Raw genomic sequence first — 15,478 nt, 5'->3', positions numbered from 1 at the left:
CTAATTAAGCACGACTTTGTAATGCATGTGGTGATGCTTAGAAACTAATGTGATTATTAGCACAACAACTGCCAACAGTGCAGAACTGAATTTGGGTATGGGGGGAAATGACTTGGTGAAAATGCAGTTAAATCATTTTGTGTTTCTTTGCCTTTCAGAGAGCTGTGATCCTGTGCTCATTTCTTCTAAAAACTTGAGGAAATTGATGGCTGCTTTTAATTACAAGGGTTGCCAGTAACCTGCAGTGTGGTTACAAAAGTATGGATTCTTAAACCATGAGCTTTAACCCTTCCCCCTTTGGTCACACATCCCTGTGGATGAAGAAGAGGATTGGAATAAAGAAGATCCATTCCTGTGGATAAAGAAGAGTGGGAGCAGTAGCATGCTCTGTATTTACAGGTATTCCTACAAAATGCTTCACAGTTATTTACATTATTGTCTTTGTGATAGAAGGGACATACAAAGAAATCCCAACATTTCTCAAGACTTTAGGTACACCATTCATGTTTCTAAACCAATCTAGAAAAGACATAACACAATCTACTCTTAATTATCTACAGGTGGATTATGAAGGTTTATGCCACAGATGGAAGACAGGAAACTGCATCAGCCATTTCAGGTCTGGCCAGGCTCTTTAGTTTAGATGTAGTCCTGTCTGAAAACCCCTATACTGCTTCTTTCACTATTTCCAGCCAATAAATAGTTGAACTGCTCCTGCAAGACAGCGTGCCAGCCAGGCTTCTTAGCATAGGCTGTAACCAAGCTGCCTGCAAGCAGAATAATCAGAATATGTCTCCCAGCAGTAGCATCCTAGTCCACCAGAAGTGCAATACCTTGATACCTGAAGATCTAGGTCTGGGAGGCCCAGTGTTGACCTGCAGCTAAAAATCCTATCTAGATGGAAGATGACTCACCGTGGATCCATATGCCATGCTCTTCAGCATGCTAGGTTAGAGGAAGACTTATCAGTTGAAGTGTGAAAACAAAAAAATGCAGAGAGCAACCTTACTAATAAGCATTCTTGTGTGTTTGAACATTAGGACAAAGCACTCAGCTAATGGTGACCTAAATGGACCAGCTCAGCCCAAGCACTGTTAATGACTTCTGACACTGACAAAACTGGATGTGGAGCCACTCCATAGATCGCACTACACTCAGAAACAAAAGTTGTACCTACTTTTCCATTATCTAAGCACCTCAGTCTCCCATTACTCTGCATAATTGGAAACTTCATTTGAATACATGGATTTGCATATATGGTTTTAAAAATAAAATGTGTGTTCTAGTGACATTATTAATACAAAAATTACAATAAGCTTAAATTCCCAAAGAATACAGTATTACAAAAACCTGGTATAGAGTAAGAATGTGACAGAACACGTGAGCCATATGCACAGATCAGAACTTCAGAAATTGAGAAAAGGAATTTACTCTCGGGGAATACATTAAAAATGGGCAGACACGATAGACTACCTGGCTGATCATAGTAGCAGGAGGTACAAATGGCTCATATTTTGTTATATATATTTTTAGCTGACAGACTCCGATTATAAAGCTTACAGTTTTCTCTCCCACATTGAAAATATAGGACAGATCTCAATATTCATCATTCTATATTGTTTCAGGTATATTGATATTTTACATTAAAAAATCTGGCAATGAGTAAAAAGTTATTCTATTTATATGTCAAACAGTATGTGAACACACAGGCTTATCAAGGGCTTCTAAGCATTATTTCTAAGTTAAAAACACTTCAGGATATATGCAGTAAATGAAACAATAATGGATAATGCCCATGTAATCAAATACATATTTCCAAAGTAATAAAAGTGACTTATTTGCAGCTTTTTGCAAACAGACAAAATAATGTCTAAATTTTTCAAATCTATATACCTCAAAAAAGCAATCAAATTATTATTTGGCTACCCTCTCATCTCCTTAAAGGAAAATATTAGAAAGATACTATCATTATTAGTTAAATCAACTGCTGCTTTGAGACTCAGATTTGGCTTGGAACACAGAAAACTCAACTTTGCCACTGGTCTGTTTGGTGACCTTACACAAACTGCTTTTTTCCTCTCCTTTTTCTACCCAGAGCATGAAAATACAGTATTGACCAACTTGAAATGAAAGGTACTATGTGAGAGAGAATTACTACTATTATTATTATTACTTGTTTTGGTCCTCTGTACCCTGTGTTATGTCAGCAACCATAACCTTTCAGAACTGAACACACTAACTCTATTAAACACCTTTCATCCCTACATCTGCTTCTGTTCTTACATAAACAACAATTTCTATGGAAAACAAGGAAAGACAAGAATTTATGTGGGGAGCTGATAATGATTCTTTTTATTAGGATTATTTTCAAGCATGGATTTTATGCTATACTTGCCAGGCAAGGTAACTACACTTCTCCAACATCATCTGCTGACCTGCATTTCAATTCCCTACTTATCAGCTTCCATACTGGTCTTAAACTATTTATAAAACAGATTCCACTCTGGCTCCAAAAGATCTCTGCTGCTTAGCTCGATAAACCAAGACAGAGGGTACGCTCTTTATTTCAGAAACATTATATGACACAACTGGGATGAAAAAGGAGGCCATAAGTACATTTTAGTACAGAGAAAACAAAGTGTAATATAGCTGGCTTCAACAAAACATTGAATTACATGGCAGAAACACTGAATTCTCTGACACCATGGAAAAATGACAAATTACTTGGCTGTGGCATCGCTGGGGCCTTGACTAAGATAAATTAGGTTGTCCATACCTCACAGAGTTTTTATTTCAGGAACAGCTGCTTGAAATTCTTCCTAGTACTTTTAGTCAGAATATTGTCTTTTTTTCAAAAGTCAAACTTTTCAGCAATAATTATTCTCTTTATTAGAAATCCTCATAAACTTCATAAAACTTTCTTACAATACAGGGAACAAGGAAACAACATGGCTCCTTCTGTTTCTAAGCCCTGTGTCACTCCTCTGAAATTTGAAAGATCCTAGCCTGATTTATTCTATCTTATTTACAGCAAGGACACACAATTATGTCTCTCACTTCTCATTACTGAGCCATACTCCTCTCAGCTTCTGTAGTGTTCTGGATCTTTGTCAGATCCTCCTGTTGTACCTGTTTCTTTTAATATACATAATAAAATATCCATTGGAGTGGAACTAGAATTACAGTATTTCTTCCTGGAGAAGACTAGCCATTATCATCCAAAATACAGAGGCGTTTTCCTTCTTGTTTTGTAGATAGCTGTATTTTTCAAGTATTTATACAAAACAGATATGAAGCTATTAGTTCGATCATATCTTACAAGTGTCTGCATAGGGCACTCTTCTCTCAATGCAAAGGATAATTGCATTGAAATCCCAAATCAAGTAGCTTTCCATCCATAGTACGTTTTTTGCAAATTTCATCACAGTTATGCAAGAGAACAACTATATCAAGATATGAAAAAATAATGGTGTACAAGAAGCTTCCAACTATGTAGGGTAAGAAAACTCAAAAAACATGGAAAATAATTGCTCATACTGTTTTAATTTATAAATCCTACCCTATCTTTCTTTCATCTCAGTACCTCTTACATTTCAAATGACAGTGGTTTGTTGAGGTTTTTCTAGAAGTTGTTGGCATCCTTTTCAATGAAAAAATGGTATAATACAAATAATGATCTTAGACTGATAGGTCAAAAAAATACCGGGAAAAAAAAAAAAATGGTTAACAATTTCTACAAGTCTTATGTTTGGCCAGGAAGTTGAAGACAAAGAATGTATTTAAAAAAAAAAAAAAAAAAAACCAACAACCACCACCACAAAACAAACAAACAAAAAGAAAACCAACCAACCAACAAAAAAAAAAACCCACAAAAAAGCAAATCCATGAGTTTGGGACCAGGTGTTCCTGAAAACCTTTTTCCTGCACAGAGGTTCTTCAGTGCAACCTACTGAGCCCTGATAAAAGGAATCGGAGATACAATAGCTGAAAGACAAGAGTAGCTGTGTAAATTATAGCTTTGCTTCATAACTACCATAACAATAATTTTCACAGTGAGCTTTTACTACACAAAAGCACTGTCCTTGTATTTTTTTAAGTAAATTCTCCAAGATCATATACAAGTTTGGTTCATTATGTAAAATACTGATGTCCTTCATGAAGAGTGCTTAAAACACAGCCTGAAGCAAATGGAAGAATTTGAAGAAGTATTTCTGCAGAACTGTATCAGACAGTAAGAAAGCATTAGCAAATACCTTATCAGCATCACTGTTCTTTGTTTAGCAATCTGTAATTAAAAATTATATTTGTGTAGGTTCCATTTTCTAGGTGTCATTGTTTGTGAATCATACACAAGATTATCCATTTGTTCCACCCCAGCCAAGTGTATATTCTCCTATTCACAAACCGTTCACAAGCGTGCAGTAATAATTAAACATTATCAGATTCTATCAAAACTGCAAGTACCTCCATAACAATGCCATTTTCCAACATAGAATGATACTGGGTTTTAAGATACTGTTATTTTTCCTGCATAAGCATGTCCACAAAAAATGAATGAATATCTCATTAAAAATAAATTACCCTGCATGCAAAAATGTTCTAAGAGGATGGGTCTTTTCATTTTGATTTATTTTCTGCTTTGTTGTACCTCATTTTCTCAGATACAGCAAACAATGATAAGAAAAAAATAAAGCCCAATACATGTACTTACTTGTGATAAAATGGAAAGCTGATGGTGATAGGTTACTGCATTTCGATTAGCCTCCATGAAGTACTTCTGGGTTCGTCTCCTCTCCCGATGCAGTTTCTTCTCCAACATGAGATGGGAGGTGGATAAAACATCCAGGTATTTCATCATCACATCGGACAGCAGTGAGCTGACCTCCACTATGTCTGGACGTGCCTCTGCATCAGGAGTCAAGCATCTACAGAAAGAACATTCTCTAATGAAAGCTAATTACTTTTTTCTAGAAACTGTTGAGTACCACAGCACTCCTCCGCTGGTATTTATCAAGTCATGCTGGCCAGCACTCTGCTCAAGCCTGCGTGGGACAGTTTGGCACTGTGCAGTCTTGGTGTTGACACACCACAGAGCACAGTCTCTGGCGTCAGCTGGAGCAATTACCCTTGGCACTTCGGAGGCACCGACCTGGACAGAACCGTTACGGGGGGCTGCTGCTGTGCACACCCAGACACACTAGGGAGCGCCTGGTGCCTCTTCCTGGGGCGAGGGGAGACACTGGCCTTCCCTGTGGGGACTGTGCTCTGGTCAAGGTGCTGCACCACTGGACAAAGCTGTGAAAGAGATGCGTGTGCTGTCAGGAGGATTTACAGAATGACAAGATCTTCACAGAGACTTTGCAGAGACGAGACCCCCAAACAATGCAGAGGAGGAAAACCTAGAGATTACCCTCAAAGGAGCAGTGGATGGAGGCTCCCAAGAGGAGGCAGGCTGGAGACTTGTGACTTCTGCCAACAGAAGGAAGGCTTTTCCTCTGTCTACAGCTATACAATTACAGAAGAGGTATAGCAACCTGGGAACAGGTGAGGAAGAACAAGACCTAGCAGAGGACACACCAGAGCCAGGTGAGTCTGAATCAAATGTTTCCATCACAAATAAGTAGCAGCAGCTGACAGTCATATGAGGTTGAGGGAACAGAGGCACCCATCTACTTGATCTGATTTGATGATTGTGAAGCCTGTTGCTTGTGAGGTGCTTGGATTCAGGACATTGTGGAGATACTACCAAGACTCATCTAGCCCTTGGGCTGTTACACCTTGCTGCTCATTCATATGGGCACGAATGACACTATCAGGGCTGACCCTGAACATACCAAAAGTGACTACAGAGCACCGGGGTCAAGTGTGAAGGCCAGGGGGCCGAGGTGGTGTTCTCCTCAATTCTTCCAATGAGGGGGAAAGGCTCAAGTCAGGGTGGATGCAACCTGTGGTCCAACACCTGGGTGCATGTAGCCAAGAGCTTATGGGCAAGGATCAGAGGAATAGACCAACATGGGTGACATTGTGGTAGATGCCTGCTATAAACCACCCAAAAATGAAGAGGAAGTCAATGAAGTCTTTGTTGGGCAGATGAAGGAAGCTTCATGATTGCAGGCACTCATATTCTTTGGGGCCTATTAACCACCCTGATATCTGCTGATGGGGTAACAGGGCTGAGTGCAGCAATCCAGGAGATTTCTGGAATCTGTTGATGACAATGTCTTGGTGGAGGTGATTCAGAAGCTAACTAGCAAAGGGACTCTGTGATACCTGTTGTTCCTAAACAAGGAAGAACCAGACAGGGATGTGAAGACTGAGGGCAGCCTTGGCTACAGCAACCATCAAACTGTGGAGTTCAAAATTGTGAGAGAAGTGAGAGAAGGACAGATTGTATGGTCACAACACAGGACTTCAGGAGAGCAGAATTCAGCCTGTCCAGGGATCTTCCTGGTAGAATCTCATGGAAGACTGCTCTGGAAGGTAAAGGGAAAGCTTGGGAGAGCTAGCTAATCTTCAGGAACACCTCAAAGCACAAGAACAGCCCACTCCTGCATGTAGGAAGCTGGGGTGGGCTACACAGGAAGAATATACAGATATTGCCTGAAGGGTGGCGTTAGGAAAGACAAAGCTCAGCTGGAGTTGAAACTAGCAGTGGATGTGGAAGGCAGAAGAAAGGCCTTCTGTAAGTACACTGACAACAAAAGAAAGGCTAAGGAAAATGTGGACCTACTATGCAACATAGTGACAAAGGACATGGAAAAGGCTGGGGCACTCAATCCCTTTTTTTGCTTCCATTTCCACTGGGAAACTTTGGCCTTAAGTGTTCTAGATCTCTGAGCCTACCTGTAGAATCCACGAGCATGAAGCATTACCACACAGTAGAAAATATAGTGAGAAAGCATTTAAGCCAATTGGACATACACAAGCCCATGGGACCAGATGAGATGAGCCTGAGGGTGCTGATGCAACTGGTTGATGCCACTATTCATCATGTCTGAAAGGATCACAGGGAGGTTCCTGCAGACTGGAAAAAGTTGAATATCATACCCATATCCAAGAAGAGCAAGAGGCAGGATACAGGAAGCTACCAGTCAGCCAGCTTCACCTCAGCCCCTGGGAAAATAATAGAGCAAATTCCCCTGGAAGTAATTTCCAAGTACACAAAGGACAAGAAGGCAACTGGGAACAGCCAGGATGGATTTACCAAACAGCTGTCATACTTGACAAACCTGATTGCTCTCTATGATGAGAATACTGGCTCTGTGGACAAGAGGAGAGCACTATAAGCTGTGGGTAGCTTTATTTTAGCAAGGTCTTTGACATAATATCCCAGAGTATCCACAGGTCTGTCAGGTAGGTAGATAATTGGCTGAACTTCCTGGCTCACAGAGATGTCATCAGCAGTATGAAGTCCAGCTGGTGGCTGGAAGTAGCATCCTCCAGGCATTGATATTGGGCCAGCACTGTTTAATGTCTTTATTAATGACCTAGATGATGGGATGGAGTGCATTCTCAAAAGGTTTGCGAACACCAAATTGCAGGGATCAGTTGATACATGGGGCAGGGCTGCTGTCAGAGGGACCTGTGCCGCCTATACAGAGATCTGATTGCTATCTACATAATGGGAGGGTCTAGAAAAGATGGAGCCAGATCCTTCTCAGAGGTGCACAGTGGCAAGAGGCAATAGACACAAGTTAGAACACACTACAGTATGATTAGATATAAGGATTATTATCATTATTATTACTACTACTACTACTTTTAATCACAAAGGCAGACAAGCATTGAAGAGGGCCCAGGGAAGTTGTGGGATCTCCATCCTTCAAAATATTCAGAACTCGGTGAGACAAGACTCTGCAGTGAGCAACCAGATGTAATTGTATCTGCTTTGAGCAGATGGACTAGATGACTTCTGCGGGTCCCTTCCAACCTAAATTACTTTACAGTTCTATGGTTCTTGTTTCAGGCACCCTAGGTAGCTGTTTAGTTACAGTAATAGTGTATTATTAAGTCTATTTTTAAATCGCCAGAATATTTTCTATGTAGTGTAGGGCATGAAAGCTGATAGGGACAGTTCTGCATGTACTATAAACTGTCTTAGATCTGTTAACTCCAGTGAACCTGATAATTTACTATGATTTCCCTGCAGAGTACTATTGACCAGCTAGCATACAGATACACTTAACCCAAGAGCCTTCTTTAAAGAAAGTGTCACAGAATGATTTTATTATTTCTAAAACAGTACTTTCTAAGTAAACATAGCTGCCATGTAAAGTAGCGGTTTGGAAAATGTTTTACAGTACTTGAACTTCTTGATTTTAATCTTTTTTGTTTAAATTTGCTCAAATCCATTGATTCGTCTCATTAATTTTCATAACTTTGTTAATCTGTTTTACTTAAAATTTTATATTTCCTTTAAACGGATGCAAGTTTTTCACCCTTAAGAATGTTCTGTTTGATTTTTTTCTTTTTAATTTTTTACTTTAATCCACTGAAATTGGTCAAAAATTCCAAGAATTGTGAGCTATAAAAGATTTCTGATAAGTCCTAAATCCATTTCCCATGCATCTAGAAAGAAATTATTTATTTATGACTAAACACTGAGTAGATTGTTGTTCAATTCTGAAAGACTTTGATGATTATGATTCCCGAACTTTCTTTAGTAGCTTAATCCAATAAAACTGTATTTTAATAATAACAATACTGAACAGTAATAATGATAACACTAAATGCAAATTTACAGTTGCAACATGAAGCTTTCAACGTTTTTTCTAATCATTATCAATAAATTATTTTTTCTATTTATGACATTCATCTTTGAATATGTGTTGTGCTTCAGTCATTCGGAAAGGACTTCTTAATTTCTGTTAATATTTCCTCATCTATATTATAAGTAAAATCTCATTATTTCTGCTTTTCTTTAATGTTCTTTATTCTTTCTGAATATCTCACAAGCATAAGCCAAAACCTAAACATAATATTCCATTTAAGGATTAACCCATAGTAAGAGAATCAACATTTTTTAAAAAAACATTTTATGCTTCCCACTGCTATTGAAATAAGCAGAAAAAAATCTTACGTGATAGGAAAACTTAATTTTAATATTTTCATGCAAATACCTATTTAATCATCTGTTTAATCCAGGTAGCCTCCATAGCAGCCAGGCTCATGATGATATGGGACTTTCAGCGAACCTATTTGATACAGCCACAGTATCTGCAATCATAACTAACTCCATAACTGGCTTTGGAAGTACCCTCAAAAACTTCCTATTACAGAGTTTCTCAACATTATCAGGAATGAAATGAAGGAAAAGACAGAGGGCCAGATACTCACATAACTTGATCTAAGTCACAGGTAAAGATGTGTTTAAAATTTGTAAGATCATGCAATACATATCAATACTGATATGATGTGACTGGAAGATATTTTCTGGATACATTTGGGATTACTATATTATTCTTAAATAGTGAGCAATGAATTAATAAAGTCAGTTATTCTAACTACAAATATCTGTAAATATTTAAAATATTAAAATTAATTTCAGGACCTCTTAAAGGTAAATGTTTGTTCTATTACCTCCTATCCTCTCCGTTGTTGTCCTTCATCCTCAAGGTGTTTAAATAACAGAAACCTTTTTGTACAATAAAACATAGTATAAAAACATTACAGTCTTTGTACTGTAAAGTGCTTTTTAGAGACGGAATTCAACATCTGAGTGAGAAAGAAGAAGCATTTTTGTGCTAAGTGGAGTTTTTGTAAAATGGAAAAATCAAGGGAGTTAAATTTCATAGAAGTGCACCAATTCACTCCTATACTTTGCCTTACACATTACATTATCACCAGGACGATGTAACCATAGCTAAGAGGAATATGTGATGAGTGAGTGGAACAAATACAGGCTCATCTTTTCCTCCATTACTGCGTTATCTCTGCTTTGTTATCTCTGCTATCCTGCTAACAGGATTAGAAGGTAGTGGGAAATATATTTCTATCATCAAATAAACACACAAAACTATGAATGCGATCATACAGTGATATATAAATAACATATTGCAACAGGGTTACTTCCTTGACCATAAACTGCAGTGGAAAATGACTCAAAATGCTGTATTTTCATGGGGGGAAAAATTGATGTGTAGGGAATTAACTACAGCACTGGTATTGTTAAACTTCAGTACTGAGTATAAAGTCTATACTGGCTGGATAAATGTGCTGACTGTACTGGCATGAATTTTACAGTTGCATGTATGCAACTATATTGCATCTGTTATTATCAGGGTAAGGACATACCTCCTTTTTTTTTTTTTTTTTTTTTTTTAAATCAGAAGATATTTCCTATTCAGAGACAATACTGGCAGTTGCTAAAGTCAGCAAACTGTCACATGGAACCATACAAAACAAAACAACTTTTCAGCAGGATGTCGAAATAAAACTAGATGAGTAATTACCTCTTAATGGTAAATGACACTTTTTCAGAGTACAGTCCCTCTGGCACAGGTTCATACACAGCCCCTACTATCTGCAAAATAAATAATCTACAGTTAAATAAAGAAAAATATTCCATGATTTATTTGAAGATCCCATATGATAAGAATTGCTCCTTGAAACAACCTGATGGGCATTATATCATCAGCTCTAACTTGCAAAGCAACTTAGAACATATCTTCTAACGCAGAATGTCACTTCTAATAAGGTATCCACATTAATGTACATAATCACTGTAGATCAAAGGGCTACAATATCTGAATAAGGAAAACATAAAAAAAACCCAAACAAATAATGATTTATTTTTATTTGTGATCACATCCTAAGGTGTAATACACAATGCTATAGAAAATCCAGTATTACAGTACATCAAGAAATTTTATATAGCTAAAGTTCCTATCACCAAATGCAATGACAAAAATATGCTAGTCTAAGAGGTAATAATATGTTAACATTTACAAGCAGTTTTTGCAATTAGAATGGCAAGATAGCAGTTCTTACAACGATAAACACTTGTGCTCATTCACACATCAGACCAGAGAGCAGTTTATGCTTCTATAACCTTAAACATAAATTCTCATGGATCTAGTGAACACACGCTGAAGTAATTGGTAGGTTGATCTGGCAAATCTGAATACCTTAGTTGCCAAGGAGAGCATATTGGTGCTGTAAAACGGTGGGTTCAGAGTTGCCATCTGGTAGAGGATGCATCCTGCAGCCCAGACGTCAGCCTTCTCTCCGTACGGCTCACTCTTTACAACTTCAGGGCTAAGTGAAAAGCAATGCAACCCACAAGTGTTTAATTAATTCACCTAGAAGTAGGCTTGTTTTTTTTTTAAAAAACACCCAATATTTAGTTAGTCACTACAACATATTTTCAGAGCACATACAATTACATTCAAAAGGTTGCATTTATTTCCTTTACCAACCAAATTCTTTAAGTGGAAGTACAATTAATAGCTTTTCCACTTCCACTGCAGTTCTTCTCACAACACTAGTGGTTTAAAAATTTTGTTCGCTTGTCCTTTCCACTCATTTTGTGTTATAATGTCTTTGGACCTAATGGATACAAATGAACTACAGCATTTGGAACTTGTTTACAATGATGGCATTTCAATAAAATGGACTAGAGAACAGATAAATATATCACATCCTCTTGTAATTCAGATATCGGAAAGATTTTAATACGATCCCTATATTTAGAATGCTAATGGATATGATTTTGCTCTTAATGTGAGTAAACAAACTTTACTCATGATATCATCCTCTTAAAACTACTGTAATGCATTCCCTGTGAGAATGCCACATGGACACTCAACAACCAGCCGAATGACAATAAAAGAAAAAACATCCATTGTAAAGATCCATTTAAAGCAAATGGAAGAAGGCAGTAATTTCAGATTTGACTCAGTGCAAAGCAGACTCCACTTCCTTCTCTTAATTTCCTCAGCACTTTTCATAAACCTGGATGATAATAATTTACAATAGTAGGGATATTCTGATGCTGGAGTTCAAGTCTTAGCAGTAAGTAAAGGTCGTATCACATAATGTGGGTTTTTTCACTTAGCATCTTCTCTCTGTAATTATTCAGAGATATAAAAAATACTTGACTCCTTTCATCTATGAAATCAACTTGAAAACCTGCTTGTTTTCCTTTTTCTTTCAGCTTAGAATTTGAAACCACTATCAACTTCATGATTATACTACTGATACCTTTAGTAAAATGCCTTATTTTGGAGCTGAGAGGTACTGTGTAAATTCAATTAATGATGCAGTCTGGGTAAAGTATATTGCTAGAAGATGTGCTGCTGATACGTACAAAGTGCAGAAAGCAGATTTTTAAAATAAATGGGATGAGGTCCCTTAGATAAACTGTTAAGCTGAAGAGAAATCAAGTGATCTTAACAGAGCAGAAAGTCAGAACAGAGATCACTACGTGGGGAAGAGAGAGAGACTGACGGGTCAGACATTTCTGATAAAATTGGTCAAGCAAAACAGAGATTCCTGGGTGAAACCTAATTAGCAATTTTCCTTGAATTTTGCTGCAGCTATTACATAGAGAGGAATACAGGATGTTGACCAGGGTGTTAGAACATAATACCATTTCTGTAATCAGACTGCCTTTATTCCTCACTGTGACACTAATTCATTAGAGGACTTTGTAGAAATTTCATTTTTATGTTCTAAATGTGTCTATTAGAGCAAACATCAGTATTGCAACTTATCACATCTATGGTGAGCTCAGTAAGGCAAAGCCCCTGTCTTAGTAAATTCCTAAGTGTGCTCCTATTCATAAAAATTAATCTGACTTGAGTTTTACAATCTTTCATTCTAGTAATAATTTTCATGCATAAAGAGACATAAAGTTATAAATTATTATTTTTAAATTACTAAATAATATTAAAATCCCAAAGTAAGATTATTCAAGCCAAATCTATGTACCTATGCAAAAAGTCGCATAGCAGTCACAGAAAGAAGAAGATGAATACAACTGAGAGAGAAACAGAAGCAACCATGACCTGGCCTGCAGAATCATGTATTCATGAACAGCAGGGAAGAACCTAGCCTGATGTCCAGAGCAAACACCAGTTCATTGGGCTGGTGACTAGGAAAAATGTATTTGTTACTACTATGATTTAGAAATCACAGAAAGAATACAGTGCTGACAGGGCTGTAGTTTTAGCGTGGTTTCACACAAATGCATAATAGCTTGAAGTTAATGTCATTTGGACTGCTTATTCATGCTTGTTCTAAATGCATATCTAATCCCTTTTTTTTTTTTTTTTAAATCAAAAGGAGGACTTGCAGCAGAGTACTACTTGATCTTTTCTTTCAGAACAAATGTCTCTAGTCAGAAGTATTTAGTGCATTAGGATGACCGATACCTTAAATAAATACCATCTCATACTTAAAAAGTACTTTAAATTACTGAAGTAATATTTATATAAGGAGACCATGAAAGTTTTACAGAGGATATAAAATCCTATACCTATATGATACTACAATTTCATGGCTAATTAATTCTGTAATTTAGAATTTAAAATAGACTTTTCAAATATTATTTATTTACTTCTAAGAGATGTAGTGAAATCCCTCACCATGTTCTACAGGCTTGCCTCACCATCTGCTAGTTAGAAATGTGGGTGGGGTACAGTACTTGTTGACTAGCAAAACAGTTCTGCCGTTGAGTTGCATGTTTTGGATCTGCACTGTTGAGGGACGCCAGGCAGAGAAAGTACCCAGTTCTGTTCCTGTACACCGCTACCCACAGTGGCAGTGGGAGTGGTGGGAGTACATACGGTTTGTCTAATTCAGTTGACAACTGTGTATAAACTGTCACTGTCTGGTCAAGACCAGAGAGGATGAGTAGAACCAGACTCTGAATTTTATTCCATAAAAACCATACAAAATCAGTCTTAGCCACAAACACTGAAAATTAATTTAAGGGCATAGCATTGGTATAACCACTTTTGGGTTAATTTGTAATGGCAAAATTCTTCCTTTAATTCTTAGATTAAGAGATCTCGATTGGCTGAAATAGGACAGTGGCACCAATTAAGTTTTTAGCAAACAGATGTCCACATCATAAAATGCATTCCATGTCAAAATAAAATACATAAAGGGAGAAACTCTAAGACCTGATAAAGAATTTCATTTCCATTGTTCCAAGGGCTGATTGTACTGCCATGAAGCAGCAGTACTGATGCTATACTCTATGATATCAACAGTCTTGGGTATTAAAAGAGTCAGCAGGTACTTAAATAATTAGTCATTTAGTTCTTGCAGCTAACATATTCAAGATAATCACTACAGTTTTCCTCTAGGTTTGCAAATCACTGCTCATTTCTAAATTATGTATTCAAGCTGAAAAAAGCTTACTTCAGCAGCATTATGCTAACTATAGGAGAGTCCTTCACTGAACAAACGTCCATAGCAAAAGCAAGATTAAATTCTTCTAAATGACAGACACAGAAATATATCCACAGAATAATTCTTCAAATTCTCAGCATCCTTGAACAGACGGTTTTATAACTGTTTCTCAGAAAGTTCAATCTTGCTCAACATATCAGCATTGCTTTTATATTTAATAAGTCTTCTATGCCAACAGCCTTAAAATGAGTCTTGAATTTGATTAAGCCATTGTTTAATCCAAAGAGTTATCTGTTTTTTCTTCTGAACTACTTCTGCAAAATTAAACAGCTATATTAAATACAGAAGATGGCTTTCCATACTACCCCACATTTTTAATTAGGATTTAAAAAAAGAAAAAAAAAAAAAAAAAAGGAAAAATCTTGTCAATATTTGTGCTACTTGTAGAACAGTACCATTTCACCGAATCATCTCTGCATGGCCTTGGAGACATTTTTGCAATCAAGCTTTCAGTTATAATTTTGCTCACTGATGTTATTTTGTCATGGCTTTTATTTAAGAATACTTTTAACAGAGATTTACAAACAGACTGTCCCAATCTGAATCTGCTACATTAGTACTATCACATACCTATGTCAAAGATGACTATCCTCACTGGATTAGCTCATGCTCACATTAGTTCTTAGTGGATAGAAGTTCCAAAATGAAGGAAGAAATCCTGAATTTGGAGGGGGAGGAAAGGGGGAGCTGAGGGAATGATGTTTTCAGAACAGCATTAATTTTCTAGAGCTTCTAAAGCTTCTAAGAAATGTTGTCAATACTATCAGGCTGACTTTTCATGGGACACAATCAGTGAAGATTTCCCAAGCTGAACAGAACTTGAATAAGCCACTCGTGACTTGTCTTGGTACACTGTTCACTGGTTAATCCAAGTGCTTCCAACAGACATATGTCATCCTACAGTATGAAGGGTATTTTCAAATAAGACATAATTTCAAGTAGACAAGTATGGATTAATTAAATTAAGAGTGATTCTTCAAGACTAACTCCCAGAAGAGTTGATGACTATAATGAAACACTAAATAAATAAGAAACATACACCACTACAGAAGTTTTTAAC

At 37.1% G+C, this 15,478-nt stretch overlaps 1 protein-coding gene across 1 annotated transcript in view; it reads right to left on the bottom strand.

The window, feature by feature from the left end:
• NEK10 (NIMA related kinase 10) overlaps nt 1-15,478 on the bottom strand; it is a gene marked incomplete at both ends in the record, with an annotated part of 103,888 nt that overhangs the window by 34,131 nt on the left and 54,279 nt on the right. The window contains 3 exons of the mRNA XM_082303942.1: nt 4,712-4,925; nt 10,452-10,522; nt 11,127-11,256. Coding sequence (XP_082160068.1) covers nt 4,712-4,925; nt 10,452-10,522; nt 11,127-11,256 — 415 coding nt within the window. The remainder of the gene's footprint in view (nt 1-4,711; nt 4,926-10,451; nt 10,523-11,126; nt 11,257-15,478) is intronic.

Source organism: Platalea leucorodia (genome assembly GCF_965183815.1).
Source record: "Platalea leucorodia genome assembly, chromosome: 1".
Taxonomy (NCBI): Eukaryota; Metazoa; Chordata; class Aves; order Pelecaniformes; family Threskiornithidae; genus Platalea; species Platalea leucorodia.
The sequence above is the reverse complement of the archived record's forward strand: the minus strand, read 5'-3'. Positions and strand labels throughout refer to the sequence as shown.